Source organism: Stigmatopora nigra, chromosome 13, assembly GCF_051989575.1.
Source record: "Stigmatopora nigra isolate UIUO_SnigA chromosome 13, RoL_Snig_1.1, whole genome shotgun sequence".
Classification (NCBI taxonomy): Eukaryota; Metazoa; Chordata; class Actinopteri; order Syngnathiformes; family Syngnathidae; genus Stigmatopora; species Stigmatopora nigra.
Genome location: NC_135520.1, coordinates 3,238,365 through 3,262,889, shown reverse-complemented (window position 1 = coordinate 3,262,889; position 24,525 = coordinate 3,238,365). Strand labels below are relative to the sequence as shown.

Sequence of the window (24,525 nt, the reverse complement as noted above, 5' to 3'; positions counted from 1 at the left end):
TTTACTTAAAACAAGATGAATTTTACAAGGTAAACATTTAGTAGCATGGTTAAATGCAAAAAAAACAACTAACAAGCTTTTTGTTACATTTCTACAGAGCTCCACACAACAAAAAAAATGTCTTATGTTCTTTTTTGGTGCTCCGTAAATGTCAAAGTTAAGGCTTCTAGAAAAGAAATGAGCTAACATTGATGCTATTTCTTCCAGATTCATTGGTTGCAGCATAAAGACCCTTTTTTTTATTCACCAGGGGAAACATCATTGGTGAGTAGTGTTGGTTCTACGTCGTTTTTTGGCATGGAGCTCCTCGAAAAGCTGTCGTATGGCGTCCGCTGTGACTACCTGGGAGGAAAGACGGATATATGCCAAGAATGAGGTCACCATTCCATTTCAAATTAACATTTTGCAATCCATTACCTTTTCTTCAGCAGCACATTGGGTTAAAAATGCAGTCACGGATGTCATCATCTCGTTATAACCTAAAAAAAATAGGAATGTTGCAGTTTAGCCGGACTCTCCAAATGTCAATTTATTGACGGAAATGTATGGTATGAGAGAGGTCTTACCGTAAATGACCTCCAGTTGCTGTACTCTGTCCATGGAACTGGTGGCGGCCATCAGTGGGTGCTGCCCGAATGGTCGGTTCAGGCCTCGTTGCTCATAGGCAAGGACCGAGTCGGATTCGTCCAGGAGGAAGTGAACCTGAGCGGCCACGTAAGCCCTCTGCAGACCACAGGTAAGACCAAAAACATCAGCAAAAGATATGATGCATATGAAAAAGTGCATCTGTTAACAGTACATATGAAACAAACAGAAAAAAAGGATTAAAGTATTAACATACTCATCACTCATCATTAAAGTAAAACGTATTCTCAGATTATTTGATTAGAGTGACCCACCTTGCAGTTTGTGCAGGTACAAAGCTGAGAGCGCCAAGTGCACGGAAAGAAGACGGCCCCCCGCCCAGATGGGTGCCCCAGCCGGGCCTGGAGATCTTTCAACTTGCAGGCCTCGCTCGTGTCATGGCGGCTTCGTTTACAAGGGAATCCGCCAGTCGCCGCTGTCTAAAAGAGAAACACAGTAAGTTACAATTTGATGCATAACAGTAGATTTTACAATCCTAAATTCACCACTGCCTTGACCTCTTGTACCTGAAGATTGCCGGAAGGCCCTTGTTTGATTTCACCCGATTCTGATTCTTCTTCTCCTGTGACGTTCACCTCCAGGTCCTCCTCGGATGGAACTGAAGAGGACATGTAAGAGGATGTGAGGATGCTGTTCTTCTGTTGGATTTGGTGGCCCGCGAGGTAGGATTACCTGAAAGGTGAGCAGCATACGTCCGTAGGAAGGGTGCCTTGTTGACACAGGCCTCGCACACCATCTCCTGTAGCTCCTCGGGCTCGGTCACCGTGCACCCTAGATGCTATGCATGAGTGGAGAAATGCACATTGATGGGGTCCCTTAAAATTGCATCGATCTGGCCCCTAAAAATGAACTATACGCGTTGACTTTGTATTATGCTAAATTGAATGGAAATTGGATTGGATAACTTCATTGATGATGAATGATATGAAAGGAATATTTTCTTTTTTTTTCCCCTTTCAGAAAATGAAACAAAAAAAAATAATCAAATAATTGCATTTTTTAAACCTAAGAAAAACTAGTTCACTGCTCAGCAATTATTGAGTTCAAATAACAACCAAGTAATTTTAAATAATGATTGATATACATGATTTATAATTCCATTTTTTAAACCTAAGGAAAACTAGTTCACTGCTCGCCAATTATTAAGTTCAGATGACAACCAAATCATTTTAAATAATGATTGATATACATGATTTATTATATTTTATAAGTGTTATAAGGCAGGCGACGACTACTTACCCTGGTGTGAAACCAGTCCTCGCAGGCGATACACTGAATCATCTCGTCGTTTACCTGTGGGGGAAAAAAACAGTCAGCCTCGGCAACAAAACTGTAAATGCCGTTTTTTTAGCCAGCACCTGATCGTCAGCGTCGGGATACGGTCGGTCGCACGAGCAGTAGCGGCCCACAAAGTTGTGGTTGTAAACATTTTTGCCGTTTTCCTCATCTTTGGCCTTAGGAATAAATACAATCATTGTATTGAGTACAATTTGACAGACGCTCGCCCAAAAACTTTCAGCGATGAGATAAAGGAAATCCTTACCGTCGTTAGCAGGCAGCGGAAATCCCCAAACTTGGCATTCCCACAGTCGCAGCGAAAGTTTCTGTCGGAAGAATATTTCAGTTGATTTAGTAGAACGATGATTGGCATTGATATTTGGCAATTTGTAGTTTATCGGTACCTTTTGGTGTACAATTCAAAGATGTCGTGTCCATCGTGGCATTTGTTGGCACAAGCCAGGCAAATACCGGCGGGCTGAGCATCGGTGGGCGTGCAAGTGTTGCAGGCGAACACGGCTTGTCTCTTCACGTACCCCTGTAATCAAAAACATGCAAAAGAGTCTCATTAACGTCCAATTTTGATATTTTCATCATTTCTTTTATTCCTTTTGCATCTCTGTTATGCATTTAAATGAGTTTATCGCTCATAGACTTGTTGAAGTGGGAAGTATGTTCCATCGCTGCCAGATTTCCCACTTCAAATTAATTGGACGCATAAATTGAAGCCACTCTAAGGGAATTTCCCACTAATAGAAGTCCAATCCATTTGAACTGGGAGGGTGGCAGCAAATAATCCAAATGGATTGGACGTCTAACGCCGTCTATATAACACAACGAGTTAATAATGCAAGTATATAGACATAAAGAAGAAAAGAGCATCTATCCGTCTCGATATAATCGCCTATATAGAACATTTTAAGCGACGATTCATTGGTTCTAGCGCCACATTGATTCTTATGCGTGAATGGGAGACAAAGACACGTTTCTTACCTGATCATAAGAGCAGTTTTCTGGGTCACTTCCAGCTAGAACGCACAAAGCATTGTTCACATCTTCGTCGTCTAGGGTAAAATTGTCCGAGTGTTTTGTCTCTGCCATAATCGGGGTGCAAGTGGTCTATCTCTATGTGATCTAGTTTCAGGATAAACAATGTTGCGGTTCCGGGCGGGAGTTTGGAGCCAAAAAGCACGTGGGGGAAGTGACGTCAGAGTGTAGGTTTCTCCAAATTATTTCAACGTATACTGTTGTTGATATTTATTTGGGATTTTACACCGTTAGAGCAGTTTTATTGTCAACGTATTTGCGTTGGTTCTAGAAGGATTTGGGATGTTTGGCTGCGCGTTGCTAAAGAAATCTAGCAGGGGGCGCTATTACATGAATTATTTTTACTTATGTTTTATTTGACCAGCAGTGATGTGGAACGGTAAAATAAGAATAAAATGGAAGCGATGCAATGATAATTAAGAAAAAAGGCTCATTAAATTCAATTGATTTTGGATTTTCTACCCAATTTGTACTGGGTACATCCCTAATATTTGATTCTTGAAATATGTTAATAGACAATTAGGATCCTTTAGTTCAATTTGTTCAAAGCAATTATCCCCACTTAACACTGTTGCCTGGAGCTATTCAGACAATTATGGCATTTCTTTGACCTTTTCCTCGTAAAATGTTCGCTTTACTCACTGGTCTATACAATTTCTATTCTGCAATTATAATAACAGGAACCGCAGGCTCAACTTCTGAAACCACATTTGGATGCTTTACGCACCATCGGAAATTTGGATTTTCTGTAGTTAAATTGTTTTTATTTAAACACAACGCGATTTTTTGCACACATCATTAATGATTTAGGCTGTGTGGGCGAGTTGAAAAAATAATTAACACAATCAGTGCTACAAAATTGGAACCATCCCCTATAGGAAGTGGTAATATCCGAGCAGTGCGTGGAGGCGTCATCAGCCTCCTGGATCCTGGGTGTGTGCAATCACTCCCTCACTCCCTCACTAACTCTCTCGCTCACTGAGTCAGTCAGCAGAGCAAAAGCCATAGACGGGGGGAGAAAACACCAGCAACATCGCCACGGGAGTCCAGCCGTGCCTGTCAACTGTCACCTTGCCTGGAAACTTCCTCGATCTGGCGGCCCGCGAAGCCGAGAATGGGAAAGTACCCGAGCTAGTTCCTGAAGAGGACCTCCAATCAGGGGCGGACTGCCAAAAGTACCAGATCGGGTCAGTTAGCTCTCTTCTCCGCCTCATCGCAAAGCGTTATTCACCGCCGTGACACTTTACCGGTGTCCGGGCCAAGGCGCTTTCCGATGCCCGGAAAGCGACGCTTTCACGGCGGCTACGCATGTCGCAGATCGCCGGCGATCTCGTCGCGTGCCGTCGTTTTGCATTTAGCGTGCTAGTCTGCTAACATTAGCAAGTGAAGTTAGCTCGATCGGGGCGCGTGCATGAGTTTGACTGATGCTCATCGTAATGTGTCACATTGCCAGGGGGTGCTGGAGTTGTTTTTTCGTTGATTGTCATTTTACAGGACGTGTTGGACGTGCGATCGGTGGCCGGGATTGAGTGTAGAGCGGTGTAAAGCCCGTTCTGGTGGGTGGGTTGTTGTGATGAGAGACTTTCCACAGCTTTCCTGTTTTGTTTTTGTTATTTTTGTAGGTCGATCCCTCATCCAGCTCCGAGTCAGTCACATCCTTTGTGGATCCGGGAGCCTCACTGGAGATGCAGACCTTCCTAAAAGGCCGGAGAGTGGGCTATTGGCTCAGTGAGAAGAAGATGAAGAAGCTGAATTTTCAAGCTTTTGCTGATTTGTGCAGGTATGAGGCAGGATTTGGCCAATCAAATTACAACACACTCTTGTCCCACACCTGTCGGCTTCCAAATGGTTCAAAATACAACTGTACATTGAACAGTGATTGAAAAGTTGACCCTTTGGGTATATCAGGGGTGGCCAATTCCGCGATCCGGTCCATTTTCCATATCGATTAAATCAGCCTCAGAATCAATTATTTTGAATATTTTCTTTGCCGACAATTTAAAAAAAAGTTTTTTTCTAATTGTATTAAATGACATTCATCACGACCCAAAATTCCCAACTCTACTTTTAATATTGACTTACTACTTTGTGCCACTGATTTCGCCCGCTCTGTAAACGTTAGATCATCATTAGTGGAATAATGTGTTGGTGCACGCCTCCTGTCAGCGCAGAAATATTTTTTAGGTTTGCATGACTGCACAGGTAAAATACGAAAGTCAAGCCATTGCTTGGCAAAGGTTGTGTTTGTTATGTCTTAAGTGGAAGCTTGTTGAGACATGGCACTCAGTGCAAGGCCAATGTGTGTGTGTGTGTGTGTATGTTTTCAACATATCAAGTGCTCAAGTCAGAAACGACTCCATGTTTGATATGGAAATCCTCCATACTTGTTGAAGTGTAACATTTTCCATTATTATATGAAAGCTAGCCAGCCACCATTTTTGAGAACCAAATATTGGATCATAACCACTTATTTTTCTGCTGCACTATTGATTTACAATTAAATTTGTTTTTGCTAATAACCCCTTAACGTTGGACAACTTTGGAAATTGCAATCTTATTGAAGTCATTCATATTTGTCTTTTTAAAAAGTCATATTTATTGAACCAACTGGAGCCAACTATTGCACCACTTTAGGTATTTTTCTTCCTCTAGTTTGCCATCTAAAGAACATTAGCATGACATCATTTTTTCTCCAAAAACTATTGCACAACTCTTCAAAGGAATGTTATTCCAATCATTAAGGCACACAATTGACGTAGGGGACTAAGCATATAATAATAATATTAATACTTGGGTTTGAGACATGTGCATGCCTGACAGTGCAATGCAAGATGTAAGAAATGCTTTTTATCTTGCATCTTATCCTTGGTCAACAAGAGAATGAATTGTTATGTAAGTTGCCAGAACTCTGATGTGATTCTCTCGGGCACTTGTGACCTTAGAATTCAGTCATTTGGAATGTATAATAACCCATCGTTGGAAAACATGCCCTGGTGCAATTTTAGAAATAATTCTTTAGCTTTGATTTTTGCCAAATGGTCAATAGAATGAATGCAAATCAAGTGAAGGGCCAAAAAATTAGTTTGTTTTTGATTTATTTAATAATGTACAAAGAGAGATTGGCTAAATGCACTTGTTCTGATGGGAACTGCACAGTCACCTCTAGAGCCAGCTCCTGTTGATCTTTTGGTATTTTTTTAAAATTTCTTATAGTAGAGGAGGAGCTTTGTGAATGGAAATTTTGTAAGATGAGGTGGCATTGCCCTGAGGGGTAGATTGGACCCAACAGTGAGTCGCTTGTTCCTCATTGGCTGGACATTTGACAACCCAGATCTAGTGTTTAAGGGGATTGAGACTTGTTACCTCACATAAGTGACCCGATTGAGCCAGCACAGATTACCCACAGTGTAATCCTCAAAACATTTTTTAATCTCTTTAAAACTCCCAAGCAGCCACAAGTTGCTCTTGAGATGGAACCATTGTTTACCTTTGGTAGGTTAGGAACAAATCTAGCATGAGAAATAATGGATTTCAAGGAAAGCTCCAATACCCAACATGTGATTGCCTCATCACAGCATTTACCATAGTTCTCGTTTTTTTTAAAGATTTATTTCCTCCGTCGCTGTTTCAGAAATGAAAAGTCATTTTTTAAGAGGAAGGAAAAGATGGAAGTTACTGTTGGTAGAACTTTCACAAGCCAACATCAGCTGTATTTGGTGTTAGCAGGAATTTCTTACTCAATTATAGTGCCAAAAAATGCCCTAAAAAATTACGTGCTGTCAATCAAACAACGAGAATGCAAAGTTTTGTTTGAAATAACAAAAATCAAGTCGCTTCTCCCCGTTTTGTCACATAGCACACACTCCAAAGTCAACTTTTTTTGCTTAAATCGTGAGAATCTTAAGCATAAACTGCCTTCCTTGCATATGCGATGGTTTGAAAACTTCCCCCATCTCATAACCAGGTTGTAAAATAGCTGATCCATTAAGTCCACACTACTTGTACATTTGATAACAAAAATTCAGGTTGCCAATTTCTCCTAGTGAAGAAAACAACATTAAGTGGTCTCTGTGGTTTCAATACTTCATTTGACTTTTGTTCCTTCGGCCAATAAATGAGTCAAATGGATTCACCCACTCACTTATTGGTTTTATTCTTCCGCTTACAAAGAGGATGGATAACTAACTGCCGGTAAATCACATGAGTTATGTTAGTTTATCATCCACCATGCCATTTTTTTACCTGAAAAACATAAAATATGAAGTCCATTTTTCCAGTTTAGATGAAAAGTATTTTCCCTGAAACATTTCAACTTGAAATAATCCCTTTCAAGCTTAGTGTACTTCATAAAACATTTAATGACACACACTTAAGTATTTTTTTGTCCCATTTCAACTATTCCAACTACAAATTCTTTTGTTTTCTCCTTTTGAATAAAAAATAAATCACTTATCAGACTTTATGGAGTAATTTGACTTTGTGGTCAACTTTATTTGTCCCACAAAAAAACTTCTCATTGGCTCCAATTCACATTGGAAAAAAAATCCCAGTTACAAAATCCCCCAAAAAGTCAATGCATTTCCTCAACTGCTATTTTATTTTGTATTTAACCAATTTTAAAGGGTTTAATTGGTATTTGTGTGAAGACTGTGGAACGAATGAAATAATTTACATACAAAGTACACTTCTACTTACGAAATGTTCAAAAAACATCTTGGAACCAATTAATTTCGTAAGTATAAGTACGACTGTTTATCTTTTTTGGATGGTTGAAGGACACTGATCAGTGTGTAATTACCATAAAAGAGCTCTTTGTTATCTGCTGGCTGTTTAAACGGGTTACTTCAGAGCAATGACACACCCACTAAACTTTGTAACCTGTCCACTTGTAGTGCCAAGCAGCAAAAAAAAAAGCCAAAGGCAATCGTCAATAGATACACGATAACGTCGCTCACAATCAAGTCCTACGTTCTTCTTTGCATTCTTTCAAAGCCGGCCTGCCACATTCTATCGGCGACGCTTTGCTCGACCTCCATATTTAAGATGACGTGACACCATTGACGACCGCGTTCACAGTGCATGAAATGAGCCAGCAGCTGCAGTATTAAATGTCTACATTGTTGTGTAGCGGCGAATAGCCAAACTACTGTTGTCATGGTGATGTAACCCAAAAAAAAATGGCTTGGATGGATAGATGGACAAGGCTGAATGTGAAACTGTTTTTTTTTGTCCTTGTGAGAAAATTCTGTGCTTACTTTTGCGTCCTTCACTAATTTATACACAGCTTTGATGTGGCTAGGAAATGTCACTGTAAAAAGTGTTTTTCTTGGAGTGAGTCAGCTGGTTGCTAAGCAACGAGCTTTAATTTAAAGTACGGCCGATAAGTCAAATATTCCTGGGCTCTAAAAGGGTGCGGGGGCTGCCTTTGCCCTTGCAACTGTCCTACTTTGCTGTAGTAATCTCTCTTTTTACTGGATGATTCATTGGAAATTCTGCCCTTCTCAATTGATGACATTCGGTTATGATCACGTGTCATGGTAACGAGAAAGCTTTTTTTATAATGAGGTTTAACTGTATATCCGATAATATGTGAAGGATGGTGGAAAAGCAGAAATATTTAATCTGGCTGTATTGATTCACATAGTGAGCTATTTTTTGTATCAATGATAATTATTGATTACATTCCATTGTCATTATGTGACTAGTTATATGTTATGGACTGTTTAATTTATCTGGCTAATATTTGATTTTGTTTATTTTGCAGGAAACGAGGGATCGAGGTTATTCAGGTGAGTTCATATATTTTTTTCTGGATGGTGGAATATAATATACTTTTGTTACTTTAGGGCAAAGTTTGCATAATGAGTAATTAAATCTTCAACGGCAGGTCGTAATGTGAAGTGATACTGATATGGAGAAACAATAAGTCGTAAAAAAATGGCTTATTATGCTGTTTTTGAGATTATTTGTCCTAGACATGTCTTTAAATCTTTTTAAACACAGCTTTTTTTGGCTTACACAGTATCATACAAGAAATGTGTTATTTTTACAGCTAATAAATAACTAGGATTGATAAGACACAAAAAGAAAAGCACACAAAGTAACCGCAAATGGAAACCGGAAGGTCTTGCATTTGTTTCATCCAACACGGAAGTGAAACTCACTACATTAAAATGTGGAATGATCACTTTAAAATGTCACATTTGGGGGAAAATATCAAATTCATGATGTGATACAAAACATTTTTCATCTTAGCAAAATTCGCTCATCAAATGTTTTCTTCAATGCTGTGATTTATCCAATTTGAATCGCCTGGGGTTGTGTGCACAAATCATTTTAAGTCTGAACCTGTGTTTTTTTTCCATTTTAGTTGCGACACTCTTGTTGATTTTCGTTTAGAATAACACGCTTTTCCAGATCTGTTCAAGCATTCCAACTCTCTGTTCTCTTGACCACAATTGTCCCAGTCTTATAAAACCAGGCAGTTGCTCATCAGGTTTTTCTCCTTTTTTCACTGTCCTTTTTTCTTATTTCTTTTCTTCTGTTCACTCGTATTTTAAACCAACTTCATTCATGTTAGGAGAGTCTATATGCGTTCCACTAACCCATGGGTGAGCAAACTTTTGGGTCCGGGGGCCACATTGACTTTAAAAATTTAAAAACAAGATAGGATACATATAAAAAAAGTGCATCTGTTAACAGTACATATGAAACATAAACAGAAAAAAAGGACTAAAGTATTAACATACTCATCACTCATCATTAAAATAAACAGAATAAAGTACAAAGTCAAGTAAAAAGGAATGTATTAAGAAATATTAAAATGTCATTTAAAAAAGATAGAAAGGCTGTAAAACAAAAAAAACACAAGAGTAGACGGAGCTACTGCCACTGAATCAGATGAAATTGGCATTGCGTGCAAAGAAAAATATGTGATTGCTTATTGTTTGCACTAGATCCAATCAATTATCCTCCTGGCAAGGTTAGAATTAAAACATACTGTGTACAGGGCAGTTAAAACAATACCACAGCAATCGTTTCTCTACATAAGTGCACTCTGCACAATTAGTCGGATAGTCACTATTCAATACCAGATAATCCTCGTATAGCTCAGCGCAGGAAGTTGCTGCTCAGTAAAATAAAAGCAAATTTGATCCTAGTTTTTCCACTCCATCAAAATATCCCAGTGTGCCAGATTTTTTTCCTCCCTGGCAATAATCCCAATATTAATATGCAATTGCCTCTGAATATGCTTCTAGCTCTACTGGGTTTATTTATGCAGGGTTTTTACCTGATATTTGTAGCATGGTGATTTAAAAAAAGCTCATTTTATCCTTGGACATCAGTTTTTGCAGTACCAGCTGCGATGTACAAAATGCCATTGGGCGCCCTGTAATGTAATGGCTGCATCACAAGGGAAGATAATGACAGGCATTGTAATGCTTCAGCCCTGTTACACAAGTCAGGGTACAAAGCCGTCTTCTCCGATTTCTCTGGTGAATTATGTGCTCCAAAAGCCATCGGCTGTTTTTCTTTTTTTTTCTTTTTAATCAATGGTGCATTTTCTACTCCAGTGATGGGTGGGGCAGGGGGTGGGCAACCTTCCTTTTTTTGTGGCCCTGCACAGTACTGTCTATAAATAATTTTTATACATTTATTCAAAATTATGCTAGACTTATGCAGGTCCACAATTTCAAATGTCATGATCTATCATTCAAAATTCAAACCATGATTATTATTTTTTTTACTGGTGCACTTTTGGCAACTATTTTTTCGTATATTAGTCGCCTCTGCATATAAGCCGCACCCTTAAGTGTTTTATTTGTTTATCTTTTCTCTATTTTGACATAAATGACCATTGTCTTGCGTTATGGAGTTTGGCTAGTCACCTTGTAGTTTCGGCATGTTAAGTTTAATTTATGCGCATATAAGCCGTACCCTCGATTTACTCATTTTTTGGAGCAATAAATACAGTGTGTGAGAAAATACGGTAATTCATTGGCCACACACTCAGCTCACTCCTTAGACGGACGATATAAAGAAATGTAGGCTTATATCACATTTCTTAAGCAACACGTTTTAAGCATTTTCCGATAAAACGATTCAATTACTTGGGGAAAAACTAAAACGTTGCCTGCCACGGTATTTCACAATGAAAAGTACAACAAGTCCTGCAATCTATCCCTTTCAGTAAAGTATCCTCTAAGGTTAGATTAACATACATGTCCTTGCTAAATAAAACTTTTTGGCGTATAAAAAAGTGGTTTATTTACGCAACCTTGTCTGAGAGGTCAGCCTGACTAATCCCAGTAATAACAAGTCACTCTTGTATATTTTAGGATGAATTAATTGTATTTATGGTAACACTGTGTGATGACTAGTTCAGACCAGACTAGCTTGAAACGTGGCCCTGGTGGATATAAATGGTGCAGAAAATAGATGCATAGATGAGTACATTAATCTGTATTTGTCCCCAATGTATATTATATATTCGCTGTACAGGCCTTATTAGTTAAAACATTTTTAAATGGTCGACACAGGTCAAAAATGTATTTTTTTTGCATTTACAAGACTGCAAATATTTTGAAAAATCAGTTCAAAAGCGGGTCATTAATCACAGTGAAAGTTTCTGAGGTAGAGTTTATTCGTCAATATTTTTGGGGTCACAGAAAAAACAATATTTTTGTAAAATAAACAGAGTGACTCATGTTTAAATTAACGCTGCCAATCCTGGTTGAGTGGGCACATCTGACCGTATGAGTGACGTCCAAGATGTTTTTAAACTCTCTCGAGGATTGACGGTGGGTGGGAAGGGATCTTATTTTTGGAAAAGAGAAACCCTTGGGAATTAACTTAGTATTTTAAATTTTGCACGTGGGAAAACCCTACATTTTTTTAATACATCCAACCAGAATTGTCACAGCAGAAAACAGAGTCTGCCCTTGTTTATTTTGTACTTTTACATAATCGTTTCTCCAGGCGCCATTATTGCATTTCTACGCTTTCTCCTCGCCATGTTTTTTTCTTTCACCAGCGAATCAATAGCGATTCTTTGCCTCCGAGCTCTCGAAGCCTATGATTATACAAATTTGTACATTTAGCCTGTCTGTATCTCCGTGTTGATGCAATTAACGCACTCTGCTTCGGAAAGCTGATATTCACACAGTAAATCATGGCTATCCAAAGAATGTTCTTTTAGTTCATGTAGCAACACGTGTTAAGAAATGCAAAGGTAAACATTTTTTTATCTTGATTGTGCAATTAGGGGCTCACAAACGAGAGATTATAGTTAAGTCATGTGTCAAAGTGGCGGGGCGGGGCCCAAATTTGGCCCACTACATCATTTTGTATGGCCCACGAAAATACATAAAAATACTATTGTCGCAATGCTTTTTTTTAACCCCTTTTCCCATGATGGCGCTGTTTATGCGGCAGCCAGTGGCAGTAGCTCTGTCCACTCTTATGTTTTTCGTGTTTTACAGCATGTTTTACATTAAAAATTAGAGGGAACATTGACGACTAGACTTCTAACTAGTTGGGACAAAAATGGCGCCTCTTCTGGTTGAAGCTAAAAAGCACAATTGACTTTGGAAGAATATTGGGAGGCTTTTTTGATTGTCCAAAATTGGGAGTTCGCAGTTTATGTAGGGATGAGGTCTTCAGTTTTAGGCTGATCCCTTTTTTAGACTGTATGTTTAGCTCCCTCACAATGGGACGTCAAGTGCAAAAAGTGGCAACTAAATGCATCTGTCATCACCATCTGAGCTTGAGATCAAATTGGGAGTCAGACGTCTCTCGGGTAACAACCTCACCCGTGAGAATTCTGCTTCGTGCCGTGGTCTGACAAATTACCAGCGGCTTTTGGCTTTCCCGTTTTTAGGTCAACGATAGCCACGGAAAAAAGAGCAAATATTTCCCATTGCTTGGGTTTACTTTGTTACATTTTAGGTTCTGTTGAAAAAAAATGGAGTCCTCCGGCGACCTGTTTCCCTAGTGTTTTTGGCAAAATGTTTTATTTCCCATGAGTGCGACTACACAGCTACATCAAAGCTGGAAATATATTATCCTCGACCTAGCCTCTCCCCCCCTCAGGAGCCAGTGTGTTTTTCGTTCTGTCCATCATGAGCACAGTGCCCTCCGAGCTCTCCGTCCCAGAGGGGTCCGCAGAGATGCCGGTTGACATTTCTGCTTTTAGCAGCACGTCAATGACTTTACCGCTGGGTTTTTGGGTGGCAGTTTAGAAGCCAGCTCATTCTGGTTACACACAGGAAGACTTTAATTCGCACCGGCGTGCCTTTGCCCGTTGACTAAGAGATTCTATTTGGCCTTGAATCACCCCGAGTATAAGACGACGATCAGTGATGGATGAAAACGTCCAAGTATCACGATTCCAACCTTTTCCCCGTGCCTTAGTGGGTTTTCTCCGGGTATTATGCTTTCCTTCCACATTCCAAAAACCATACATTACTGATTGAACACTGTAAATCGTGCCTAGGTATGAGTGAGTGCCCTGTGATTGGCCGCCAACCAATTCAGGATGATCCCAGCCTACTGTCATTTGCTAGTTAGGATAGGCTTCAGCACCCCTTACAACAAAAAAAATGAAAGACTCACTCAGAGGCATAGCTATTGGTTTCATGCACATTTTTGTAATAGTGAGCATTGACTTAGCATTAGCATCTACATAATCAACAAATAGGCAAACAATTGCAACCCAAGGCACACAAAAACCTGCCCCCTCGTTTAAAAATAAATTTCTTTTTTTCACTTTTATTTATTTATTCATTTGCATTTTAATTTGGGCCTACATAGTAGTGTGTGGCTCCATTTTTTTAACTAGGTCTACTATGTCTTGTGTGTCTTACTACTGCAACCAAGAAAATTCTAACCTAATACTATAGTCTTTCAGGAAAATATGTTCCCTTAGTCATTATGACTGGAAATACTGTTGCATTTTTCTACTCTTCGTCAGCTCACAAGTTACAAAAAAAGTTAATCATGGGCTCTTTTAAAGCTTTCGACTTAGGTGAAAGCACAATGGTTCCATAATGAGTCATCCATCACCTCTCGCAATCATTGACTTAGTGTCCTTCTGAATTGCGGCCCGCCCTCGGCTTACAAAATCGCTATAGCATTTTACGATGCCACATCGATTGCCTCTTGTGTGATCAAGGTGTAGACACGGCAAGTTTGAATTGTACTGCAGTTTGACCTGAGTTCCTCAATTTATGCAGTACTTTCATTTTTCGGTTTCATTCTGCATGCAAAACCCGGTCATGGTCATTTTATCCATTCAAGGTTTTGTCCTTGTGCTAAAAAACCCTAAAAACTTCATTGTATATTAGGTATTACTGTATGTCATGTAGTGCAAATCCAATATTAGTTAAATATGCATCCCTCAGTTGATTTCTAAACCAAATTGTCAATTTCCTCCATAGTTGGACCTCAACCAGCCCCTGGAAGAGCAAGGTCCCCTGGACGTCATCATCCACAAACTGACCGACCTCATCCTGGAGGCTGACCAGAACGATTCTCAGGCTGTGTTGCTGGTGCAAAGAGTGCAGGTATTTTTTTTTGTGCTGATATATACTCAGACTTTTTGCCACATAAGGAGAACTAAGTTTGAATTTTGTGCTGTTGTGTTCTTCCCAAAGGGGAGAACAAATCCCTTGGACACTGGGTCACTGCTCCATAGTGTTACCCAGTGGTCTTTTTTTGAAATGTTTGTTTAGCTGCTAGTGGTGCTTTAAAACAAAAAAACTAAAAAACATTACAGTCTAGTTTTATGTGAAAGTCTCAGATAAGGTATGGTTTGCTGATGATAAACCAGGTGACAAAGCAGCAAAATCTATGAATTATTATTATTAAATTTTGATCTTTAGAAAATATTTTGGGCCCATAAAATGTTTGTCAACTTCCAAACAGTTTTTTTAAACTTATTTTTTTCTTAGAAAGGGAAAACATCAATTATTTGTGTTTCATTCAAGTAAACACAGTAAATATATTTTAAGAATATATTTAGAAAAGTGGAAAACAACATGTATTGTCTTTTTTAGGTTTTGAAATATGCTTTTTTAACAAAAAAACAAACAAACAAAAAATATACTGTATTGACCCGAATATCAGACGACCTCCTAAAAGAGTCAAGTTTGAAAAAAACTTTTGAAACTTTTTGAACAAAAAATTAAATCTTTAATCTAGATCAGTCCAATCCACCTGGGTAAGACTAAAGCAAAGATGGACGGAACCCCATTTATAGAAAGCCGGCAACCCCCCATCGTCCCCAACTGTCGAGCGAGCAGGGACACTGTGATGTAATCCTTTTCTGTAGGAGTTCATAGGAATGCCAGTGTTTGGATGACATCTCTGTGCATGTTTTACATTGACGTTCCTTCTAAATCTTCTCATGCTATAGTCCAGGACTGTCCAATCTTTATTTTTTCTTTAAGAGCCACTGGCAACAAAAATCTCTTGAAATCCTCTCACTTTTATTTGATAAACAATTCATTTTGAAGTATTAACTCATTTTCAATAGAGTTTTTGGGTGAAAGGGGGACTACACCCTAGACTGGTTGGATATTCCAATTTGTATATAAATATTTAGACGGGAGACTAAAAGGGCATGAATGTGGATAAAAATATGACGGGTTGCCAAGGAAATATTTTGAAGAAGTTTTTATTTTTTTCCAATATATTGAAGTATGTTTTGTGATTTCCAGGACTACATCGACGCCCACCCTGAAACCATCGTTCTTGACCCGCTGCCAGCTATTAGGACTCTGTTGGACCGCTGCAAGTCTTACCAGCTCATCCACAGGATAGAAAGCTGTATGCAAGGTAGGAACAATAATCTATTCATTTTGTGTGGCCCAAGAAAGTAAATCATGAGTGCCGACTTTCTGGTTTAGGATCAAATGAAGAGTATAGATGTATATTAAAATTCCTGATTTTCCCCTTTTTAAAATCAATCATTGCAATATTTTCAATCTAATTTGATTCCTTGTGTTTTTAGTTCAAAGTGCATTTTGTTAGATCTAAAATTAAGTATATAGGTATTTTTCGTTTTCCGCTTTAATATTGAGCATAATAAAAAAAATATATTTTGTTTCCATTTGAAATGAAAAACATAATTAAAAAAAAAAATCCATTACTAAGCAAACAAAGCTCAAATAAACATTGCTTTATATTTATAAAAACTGACTAGGGCTTTTGATCCAGTTCTTCTAATCCAATTAGAGAAAAAAAAATCTAAATATTATATCTAAAATGGTCCGGCCCACATGAAATGGAGTTAACGTTAATGTGGCCCGCGAACCAACCCGAGTTTGACATCCCTGAACTACGCCGTCACGTTAGCCGTGTGCGCTCTGCCTTTACTCTCCCCTTCCGCCATTGACACCCGGCTAACATACGACCGGAGCGTCGTCTTGAAATCCGCCCTCGCTCTTTCCGAGCAGATGTTTCATCATCATCATCGCCTACTGTGCTTCAGGCTTCTTTCCCGTTGCTTCGTCTATTTGTCGCGGGCAGATCTGAACCTGCCTCCATTCCTCCTTCCCTCTCTCCATTCACTCCAGTCATCGTCAGAACCCGTGATGTCATTTTCTGCCCACACACGGCGTAGACACACGCCGGGTGACTCATACGCCGTTTTCCTGCGGCGCCATACGTGGATTTTAATCACGGCGGATACGACGTTTCTCATGTCGCCTCCGTCTGCCGTTGCCTAAAAATAGAAGCTCCACAAGATGTCTTTTCCTCCAAACATTTACGGCGGAGGTTATGTAACGCGAGATGGCCGTCCCCCTTTTCATTGGCTCGGAGAGGGAGGGAAAACACGGGACCCTCTTCAAAAACCGCTCGCCGCTGGGCTTCCTTCGATGTTGGCCCTGCATGCCAAGCCTTATTGACAACTCTAGTTTGCTTTAGACAAAAACACTGAGGGAAAGACATTAGAATTTGACACCACACCATCAGCAGGCTTGCTAGGAAAAGTGCATGGAATGGCACATTGTGTTTCACCCTCACAATCAACTTTTTTTTAAACTATTGTTGACTTTAACTGGTCCTGTTCAGCTGTTTAAACAGTGAGTTGGCAATCTGTCCTCACCTGGAGACATTTATCCAGATTATAAGCCTGATTGGAATCAAAATGTTTCATGGGTAGATCCCGTTTGGGATATTTGAAACTGTTCGAGAAGGCTGTGGATTGATACTATTATGATTACTGTATTTTTTGGACTATAAGTCGCACTAGTTGTATGTAAGTGGCATTAAATTTGGGGGAGGGCAATATTTTTATTTGATTCAAAACCAATATACTTTAAATTGATAATCATAAAATAATAAAATTGTTAAAAAATGGACAAATAGGGCAGTAACTCACAATCCTTTTTCCAAGGCCATTACTAATCATAATCATAATAATAATTGGACATAGGCCCTGTTGTCATCATAAACAAAAAAAAGCCTACTAGTCATCCCACCCAGAAACTGCACATGACAAAATTGGTAATTTTTTAAATTATATATTATAATTATATTTGTTTAATATTATTAAACTCCATTAAATTAAAACTATATTATTCTCAAGCAAATTCTCCATTTCTAAAACCTACTAGTCCTTCACTTCTAACATTTTCACTAGAAAGGTTCCTACATCAGCAGGAAAAGACTCAGAATTTTTGGAGTGAGCCCAAAAATATGCCCCAAATAACTTCAAATCATCGATAACGTCCATTCATTCCCCCGGCTTTACTTCCTGGTCCTTATCAGCAGGGTGCACACCATCCCCAAACGTCTTAGACACCCAAAAAAAGCCCAGGGAGTCTTGGGACTTCTCAATAGCAGGAAGCACTCCAAGGGCATTTTTTTCCTCTTCTTTTATGTATTATCAATTGGTCGCTGAGCGTCCATTCCGTCGAGTCAAGCCTTAACGTATTAGCGTTAATGGACTGGCGTGGCTTGGTTTTGTCTTGCGCTGTGGAATCTCCGGTTTCCCCTTTTGTATACTCGTCCCGTTTTCATAGCCGGGAACTGTTTTCATGGACACAAACCGTTGTCAAGTCAACCGCTTTTAAAAGGCGCGGCGGGGGGGATAAAACACTTGGATTTGTTCACAAGAACAAATTGTCTTTGGGGGGGTTCCTATGCCTTGGATTTGTAATCTGTGTGTGGCTCTGTGCCGCCATTGTTTATGCCAGAGATATTAATAATTAATCATAGTTGTAGCATGAGAAAGACAAACATTTGTGATCTAGATTATTACAGACTCTTAATTAGAGGATATGTTTTTTAAGTTTTTGTAGTTCTGATCATGAGATGAAATGACTATAAATGCTTTTGAGGCTTGTTTTAACAGCAGCTATTTTTTTCTTTCTTTTTTTGGTGATGACGACAGATGAGAGGATTCGCTCTCCTCCGTTCATGGTCCTCAACAGCGAGTGTAGCCCAGATGTGTTGGACTCCATCCGGAAGCATGGACTCACATTTCCATTTAGTAAGTATCACATAGGATGGGATTGGGGGTCATATTTTGATTCAATGTCAAATGTACCCCAATTGACGTTGATTGAAAATATGTATATGGTTCTTGGTGTTTTCATTTCTGATTTCAATGTCTAAAACATTCAGTTTCAAAGTAAATTTACATTCCTTAAGATCTAATCTAAGTTTTTTATTTTTAAATTGAGAATAAAATGCCTGAAAAATGTTTTAATCAATTTTTTAAAGTAATTTTCTCCTATTATTGATGTATCAAAATGTACTAAGCCCATCACCTCATTATTTCTATCCACTTATGTTCTTATTTAAATCAGCAAACCACCCTAAAATATGTTAAATACAATTAAATCTACACCCCAATATCCTCCAATTTTGTAATGACTCACCCATGATTTAAAAAAATAAGATAAAAGTACAGTTTTCACCTGTTATTAAACACTTTATTTGGATTTGCTCCTCAGTTTGCAAAACCCGAGTGGCTCATGGAACCAATTCACATGAGGTAAGTACACGAAAAACCCCCTCTCCCCCAAAAAATGACCTATTTGGCCTGAAAAATAAGCCATGCCTCTTCCCCCCAGATGGCCATTATCTTCAGCGAAGAGGACCTGAAGAACGTGAAACCGCCCTGCGTCATCCAGAGTTTCATCAACCACAACGCCGTGCTCTACAAAGTGTTTGTGGTGGGGGATTCCTACACATTGGTGGAGAGACCCTCTCTCAAGAATTTCCCTGCCGGGCCTGCCGGTAAGTCAATGTTCACGGACACTTTTAAAAGCAAATAAGTTGTAATTGGCTTTGTAAAAGACCAAAAAATAAATGTGATTTGTCGCCTTCTAGCGTTCACCCTTGATAAACACTATCTTTTATTTCTTCCCAGACAGGAAAGCCATTTTCTTCAACAGCCACAACGTCTCCAAACCCGAATCGTCCTCAGACTTGACCTCGGTACGACTCCAATTAAAACCGACGTCTTATTTTGGCGAGCCACGGCTGATGGCCGACGGTTGACCAGCCCACCTGGTGGCCCGTGTTTTCTTTTCAGAGGGACAACGTGGAAGGCGTGTCACCGCCTCCAAGCGACGACGTCATCCGAGAACTCTCCAGGTCATTGCGGCAGGCCCTGGGCGTGTCCCTCTTCGGCATCGATGTCATCATCAACAACCAAACCGGCCAGCACGCCGTTATCGACGTCAACGCTTTCCCAGGTAACTTCCGAAAAGGCCAAAGTGCCATACCGTGGAAAAAAATGACCTACTACGCATGGTATGAAACATATTGACTTTATTGGCAAAAAAACAAATCTCATACATATGAAATGCAATCTTAATTTTATCAAGTAGTGCTGCAACCTCAAACTAGCCAGTGCAAACTCAAAGCAGCACATAAGCATGCATATTTTTCCTCCAACATCAACATACCCAATTTGAATATTATAGTATTGTTATATCGTGATTTGATTCTTTAAAGAAATGATGACATGCACCTTTTGCCACCCTAACTTGGGCGGCGGCAGGTTACGAAGGCGTCCCCGAATTCTTCGACGACCTCCTGGAGCACATCGGCGCCGTCCTCCAAAGCCGCGGCGAATCGGCCCCCGCCGGCGACGCTGGACTGAAAAGTGGGCGTCGCCCGCGGCTAGGCTGCAGTTCACCCAACTTCCAGCAGCACTGCGTGTCGGCAATGGCCGCCAAAGCTTCGTCACAGTGACCAAACCCCTTTTTTTCCAGGAAAAAAAAACAACAAAACAATGAATAATCATCGTCATCATCATTACGGCGTTAACCATAATATATCTAATCCTTTTACCTGCGCAGATCAATGATTGGTTGCAAAGCTTTTTTGTTTTTCCCCCCTCCTCCTCATCCTCCTCTTCGCGCTTTTTTTTCGTCCAACGAGATTTCGACAGTAATGGGAACTGTTTGTCTTTTTCAGACTGGGAGAACATGTGCCACTACATGTGCAATGCGTGCGGGTGTTTGACACCGTTTTTTTTCCGAACCAAGAGATAAGCTGTTGATTTTTGAGTGCCATTGCTGGTGGGGTTTTTTTTGGGTTTGGGGGGGACTGGAAGTTAAAAGTTGAAGACACATTCCTTTTTTTCTGCAGAATTCCTTGCAGTTGTTTCCATCTTTTTTTCCTCAGCGCTTTCCCAAGCGTAATTTATTCCACTGATTGCTTAAGAGAAAATGTGCGGGTTGTTTTGGTGCAAGACGTCCAATCCGGATGCTTGTTTGTTCATTTCCCCCCCCCAAAGTGGATTGGACTCTAGTGAGTTTGAGTGATTGGACTCCCTCTCATGACCCTTTAACCCTTTATAGTGGTGGGCAATTGAGTTTTTGCTCATTAAAAAGAAATTATTTTAGTCATGTAGGCCATAATAAATGAATTATTTTTTGATTGACCAAATGTTATTTTTCTTTTTTTTTTAAAGAAATATAATTTAAATCATAAAAATAATGACCATTTCCCCTAATCTTAAAAGAGGGTTAATAAGTGTGCAGTTGAATGATAATCGAGTCATTCAGTTTTGATTGAAATGAACTTTTTTTGGGGTGGCAAGTTCCAAATTTTGACTTTGAGATTTTATTAATGGGTGTTTTATGTAAATGTGTGCCTAACTCAATGGAAATATTACACTAAACAGGTAAACGTTTGGTTTTTCTAAAATTATAGGTGCCACTGAAAATATCAGATCTCATGTCCAAGTTGTTGTGTTAGTTTTATGGCAAAGTAGGAAGGTGTGTTGGGTATTTACTCAAGTGGGAGAGTGCCCACTCACCATGTGAAGAGTAGTTGGTTGGTTCAAAGCTTGTAGTTGTCACTTGTCTTCTTGGCTGGAAAAGAATTGAACATTGTTGTGTCAGTCCTTTGACAAAGTAAGGTGGTGGTGGGTTGGGAATTTGGCTCAATTGGGAGCACCCACCTTGGTTGTTTCAAGACTTACGGTTGACACTTGGTTAAAGCAGCAAAGCCTGCGGAACTGGTTGTGAAGCCCTTGAGGCAGATTTCGGACCCTGGGAAAAAATAATGGTTGAAATGACATTGGTTATATGCTTCAATGTGAAAACATACATCTGGAAAAGTGGAACCAGGGGGTAAATGCAATGGAAGGAACCTAATGGACAATTTGGATATATTTCATAAGTATACACGGACAAAACATAAATGTCTGTGATGCAGATATTTCTCAGGCCAACAGAGAAGGCCTTGAAGGCACACCACTGGTGTGTATATATGTGCATTCGCATACACACAAATACATAAAAACATACAATTTTGCAGGGGTGAAGGAAAGTGTGTTCCTCCAAGACCAATGGGAAGGAGGACAACTGTGGTTTCAATCCCGGTTAAAAGTCATTTTTCCCTTTAATAGAAACAACCATGTGTACACAAAACTTTCCAATAATCACTAAGTAAAGTGTGGCCACTTCATGGTATAGAAGTTAATTCACCTGACATCCATGTGGGCAAGTGTGGTTTGACTCCCGGTGTAGAGTCATTTTCCCTTCAATAAAACAACTATGTGTAGTCAAGGCTTTCCAAGTAATCTCGCCTAACTTTTCCCACTTGAAGGTACAATAAAGTACTAAGTATGATCTGGGAGTGAAAAGAGACAAAACAACAAATACTACTGACTAATTTTTTAGAGTGATGGCTCAGTGGATAAGTCATCAGTTTCCCACTTCTTTGGTCTTGGGTTCAAATCCCAGTGCAGGCAAAGATTTTCCCAATATTATTCAGGTAAATGAATGAGACAAAAGTACAAGTACTACTGTCTACTCCCACAGGGTGGTGGCCCAATGGTTAAGTCATCAGTCTGCCACCTCTGAGGTCCTGGGTTCAAATCCCAGTGCAGGCAAAGATTTTCCCAATATTATTCAGTTAAAAGAATAAATTGTAATGCTTAAGTGTATAAGTATTCAGTGGTGGATGAAAGATTTTGTCAAAAAAATAACTAAGTGTTTCACCCCATTTCCTTGAATGAGACAAAAGTATAAGTACTACTGCTATCTCTCACAGGGTGGTGGCCCAGTGGCTAAGTCATCCGTCTTTCACCTATGAGGTCCTGGGTTCAAATCCCAGTGCAGGCAAAGATTTTCCCAATATTATTCAGTTAAAAGAATAAGTTCTAAGTGTATAAGTATATAAGTGTTCAGTGGTGGATGAAGCATTTTGAGTAAAAAATGACTAAGTGTTTCACCCCATTTCCTTGGATAAAACGTTTCAACACCCATGTATAAGTGGGGCACGAGTTGGTGTAGTGGGTTGCACACTCGCCTTTGCACCGAGAGAACGTGAGTTCGCTTCCCGGTGTCGGCGGTTCACTGACCAAGCAAGCGGTCGAGGGTCGGCCGAAGGCCGACCCGAGAACGCCTTTCGCACATACAGGTCCATCAAGTGTCTTCCGAACTGCCGAAGGCAGTTCGGAATATAACCTTTTGCTGAAAAGTATGACAAAGTGTTTAATAAAAATTTAAAAGTTATTTCTTTTTTTTTTCTTCTCATTCCATTTTCCAGACTACTTGGTTCGGTGATCAGCCAAAGGTCGACAGTGGGAATCGAACCCAGGTCTCCCACATGGGAGTCCAGTGTTCTAACCTCTGCGCCACCAAGTGGCTTACACTTTTCTTTGTAATCATTTGAGTCTCATGACAGGAAATCCACACAAACAACTAAGGCAACATGTGACCCAACCAGGATTTGATATCAGCTCAGTTGGAATTTAGCTCAATTGGGAGAGCACCCACTACCCATGCAAAGAGTAGTTGGTTCAAAACCAGCCGTCGTCACTTGTTTTCTCGGCTGAAAAAAGAATAGAACATTATTGTTAGTTTTATGGCAAAGTGTAGAGGTGGTTTAATCACTTAGCTCAATTGGGAGAGTGCATACTTATTATGTGAAGGGTAGCTGGTTCAAGCCCTGCATTTGTCACTTGTCAACTGGAATATTAGAAGACAATAGAAGACCTTGCAGCACCTATAATTCTAGCAAAACCAAACTTTTACCTGTTTAGTGCAGATTTTCATTGAATTTGGTCACAACTTCAGGGTGTTCCAAAATGCTTAACCCCATTCGTAATGCCAATAATTTTGAGACAGCCTTCCAGTATGGAAAGCCACATTTGAGCACTTTTCATGACACTTTTGCTGCCAAGTCTTAATTTGTTTTGCAGTTGGTGCCTTATTTGCAAAATTGTGAAAACACACTTAACTGTCATCAAATCCAAGCATTCTAATACGCAAAATGCCTTTTCTTTTGAAGTGAAGGGCATTTCTTAACCTGAAAAGATAGAAATGTCAAACATTACACAAAAAACTTGCTGTGAAAATGCTCTTTCCTACAAAACATTCTTTACATTATTTGTCTACAAAATGGGATCAAAACTTTTGGAACACCTTGTATATCAACGACAGCACGCGAACAAATTTTTCCTACATGAATAGTTAACGGGTGAACAAAAATGGCGTTAAAAAGGGAGTGATGAGTATGTGCAAAAAAACAAAAATTGCCAAAGGATGCAAATTTGTCCTCTTCCAAGCACTTGACTGCATCTCACCAGCATTCCATTACCCACCTTAACCAGTATGGAAACATGACAAATCCTGACGTTTTTGGCACTGGTTTGGCTGGTCCGAGGACCACAAGACGCTGGATTTCCAGGCAGGAAATTTAGAGGAAGTGACATTTTATGTACATGATGAATATTGTGGGCCAAACCCACGCTTCCCACCTTGAAAAAAAATGTTTACTGCTTGGGTGTCGTGTACATTATACTACGCCTAAGGTGGCTTTCGTACAGTGCATTGTTTGATATGTATTATTTGAAAATGAAATCCATGCTTTTTTTTTAATCAGTCAACCAGAGGTGAAATAAAATGGATAATTTCACTTTTTTTTGTGAGCAAATGTTTGTTCAATTTGTCCTTCCCAGTGCAAATGAATTGGACATCTAAAGCCAAAATGTATCTGTAGGAAAAAAAAAAAGACAGCATGTGAAAATACAGTTTAAAAATACAAATATTTTAAGTCCAAAAATCAGTTTTTTTG

The 24,525-nt window shown here is 39.5% G+C and overlaps 2 protein-coding genes across 2 annotated transcripts; one reads left to right on the top strand and one right to left on the bottom strand.

Moving 5' to 3' along the window:
• Window positions 1–235: 235 nt before the first annotated feature.
• LOC144206453 (putative E3 ubiquitin-protein ligase UBR7) lies at window positions 236–3,160 on the bottom strand. The gene is made up of 11 exons (XM_077731456.1): window positions 2,917–3,160; window positions 2,328–2,461; window positions 2,189–2,249; window positions 2,004–2,099; window positions 1,885–1,938; window positions 1,318–1,423; window positions 1,152–1,243; window positions 900–1,064; window positions 567–723; window positions 418–479; window positions 236–342 (listed from the first exon to the last, which is right to left on the bottom strand). The coding sequence occupies exons 1-11, from the start codon at window positions 3,022–3,024 to the stop codon at window positions 259–261; spliced, it is 1,119 nt and encodes a 372-aa protein (XP_077587582.1). The 5' UTR covers window positions 3,025–3,160; the 3' UTR covers window positions 236–258.
• A 597-nt stretch (window positions 3,161–3,757) lies between these two features.
• LOC144206456 (inositol-tetrakisphosphate 1-kinase-like) lies at window positions 3,758–20,874 on the top strand. Its single transcript, XM_077731459.1, has 11 exons — window positions 3,758–4,157; window positions 4,593–4,750; window positions 8,735–8,759; window positions 14,409–14,534; window positions 15,690–15,807; window positions 18,371–18,469; window positions 18,936–18,976; window positions 19,056–19,221; window positions 19,355–19,422; window positions 19,520–19,682; window positions 19,991–20,874. Exons 2-11 carry the CDS (start codon window positions 4,656–4,658, stop codon window positions 20,182–20,184), a joined length of 1,095 nt encoding a protein of 364 aa, XP_077587585.1. The 5' UTR covers window positions 3,758–4,157; window positions 4,593–4,655; the 3' UTR covers window positions 20,185–20,874.
• The last annotated feature ends 3,651 nt before the right edge of the window (window positions 20,875–24,525 follow it).

Coding starts and splice junctions, on each gene's coding strand:
- LOC144206453 (XM_077731456.1), bottom strand. CDS start 3,024: ATGGCAGAGACAAAACACTCGGACAATTTTACCCTAGACGACGAAGAT. Junction 2,100..2,188: donor TCCGCTGCCTGCTAACGACG/GTAAGGATTTCC, acceptor TTTATTCCTAAG/GCCAAAGATGAGGAAAACGG. Junction 1,424..1,884: donor AGGACTGGTTTCACACCAGG/GTAAGTAGTCGT, acceptor ACTCATGCATAG/CATCTAGGGTGCACGGTGAC.
- LOC144206456 (XM_077731459.1), top strand. CDS start 4,656: ATGCAGACCTTCCTAAAAGGCCGGAGAGTGGGCTATTGGCTCAGTGAG. Junction 18,977..19,055: donor ATGGAACCAATTCACATGAG/GTAAGTACACGA, acceptor TCTTCCCCCCAG/ATGGCCATTATCTTCAGCGA. Junction 19,222..19,354: donor TTTCCCTGCCGGGCCTGCCG/GTAAGTCAATGT, acceptor ATTTCTTCCCAG/ACAGGAAAGCCATTTTCTTC.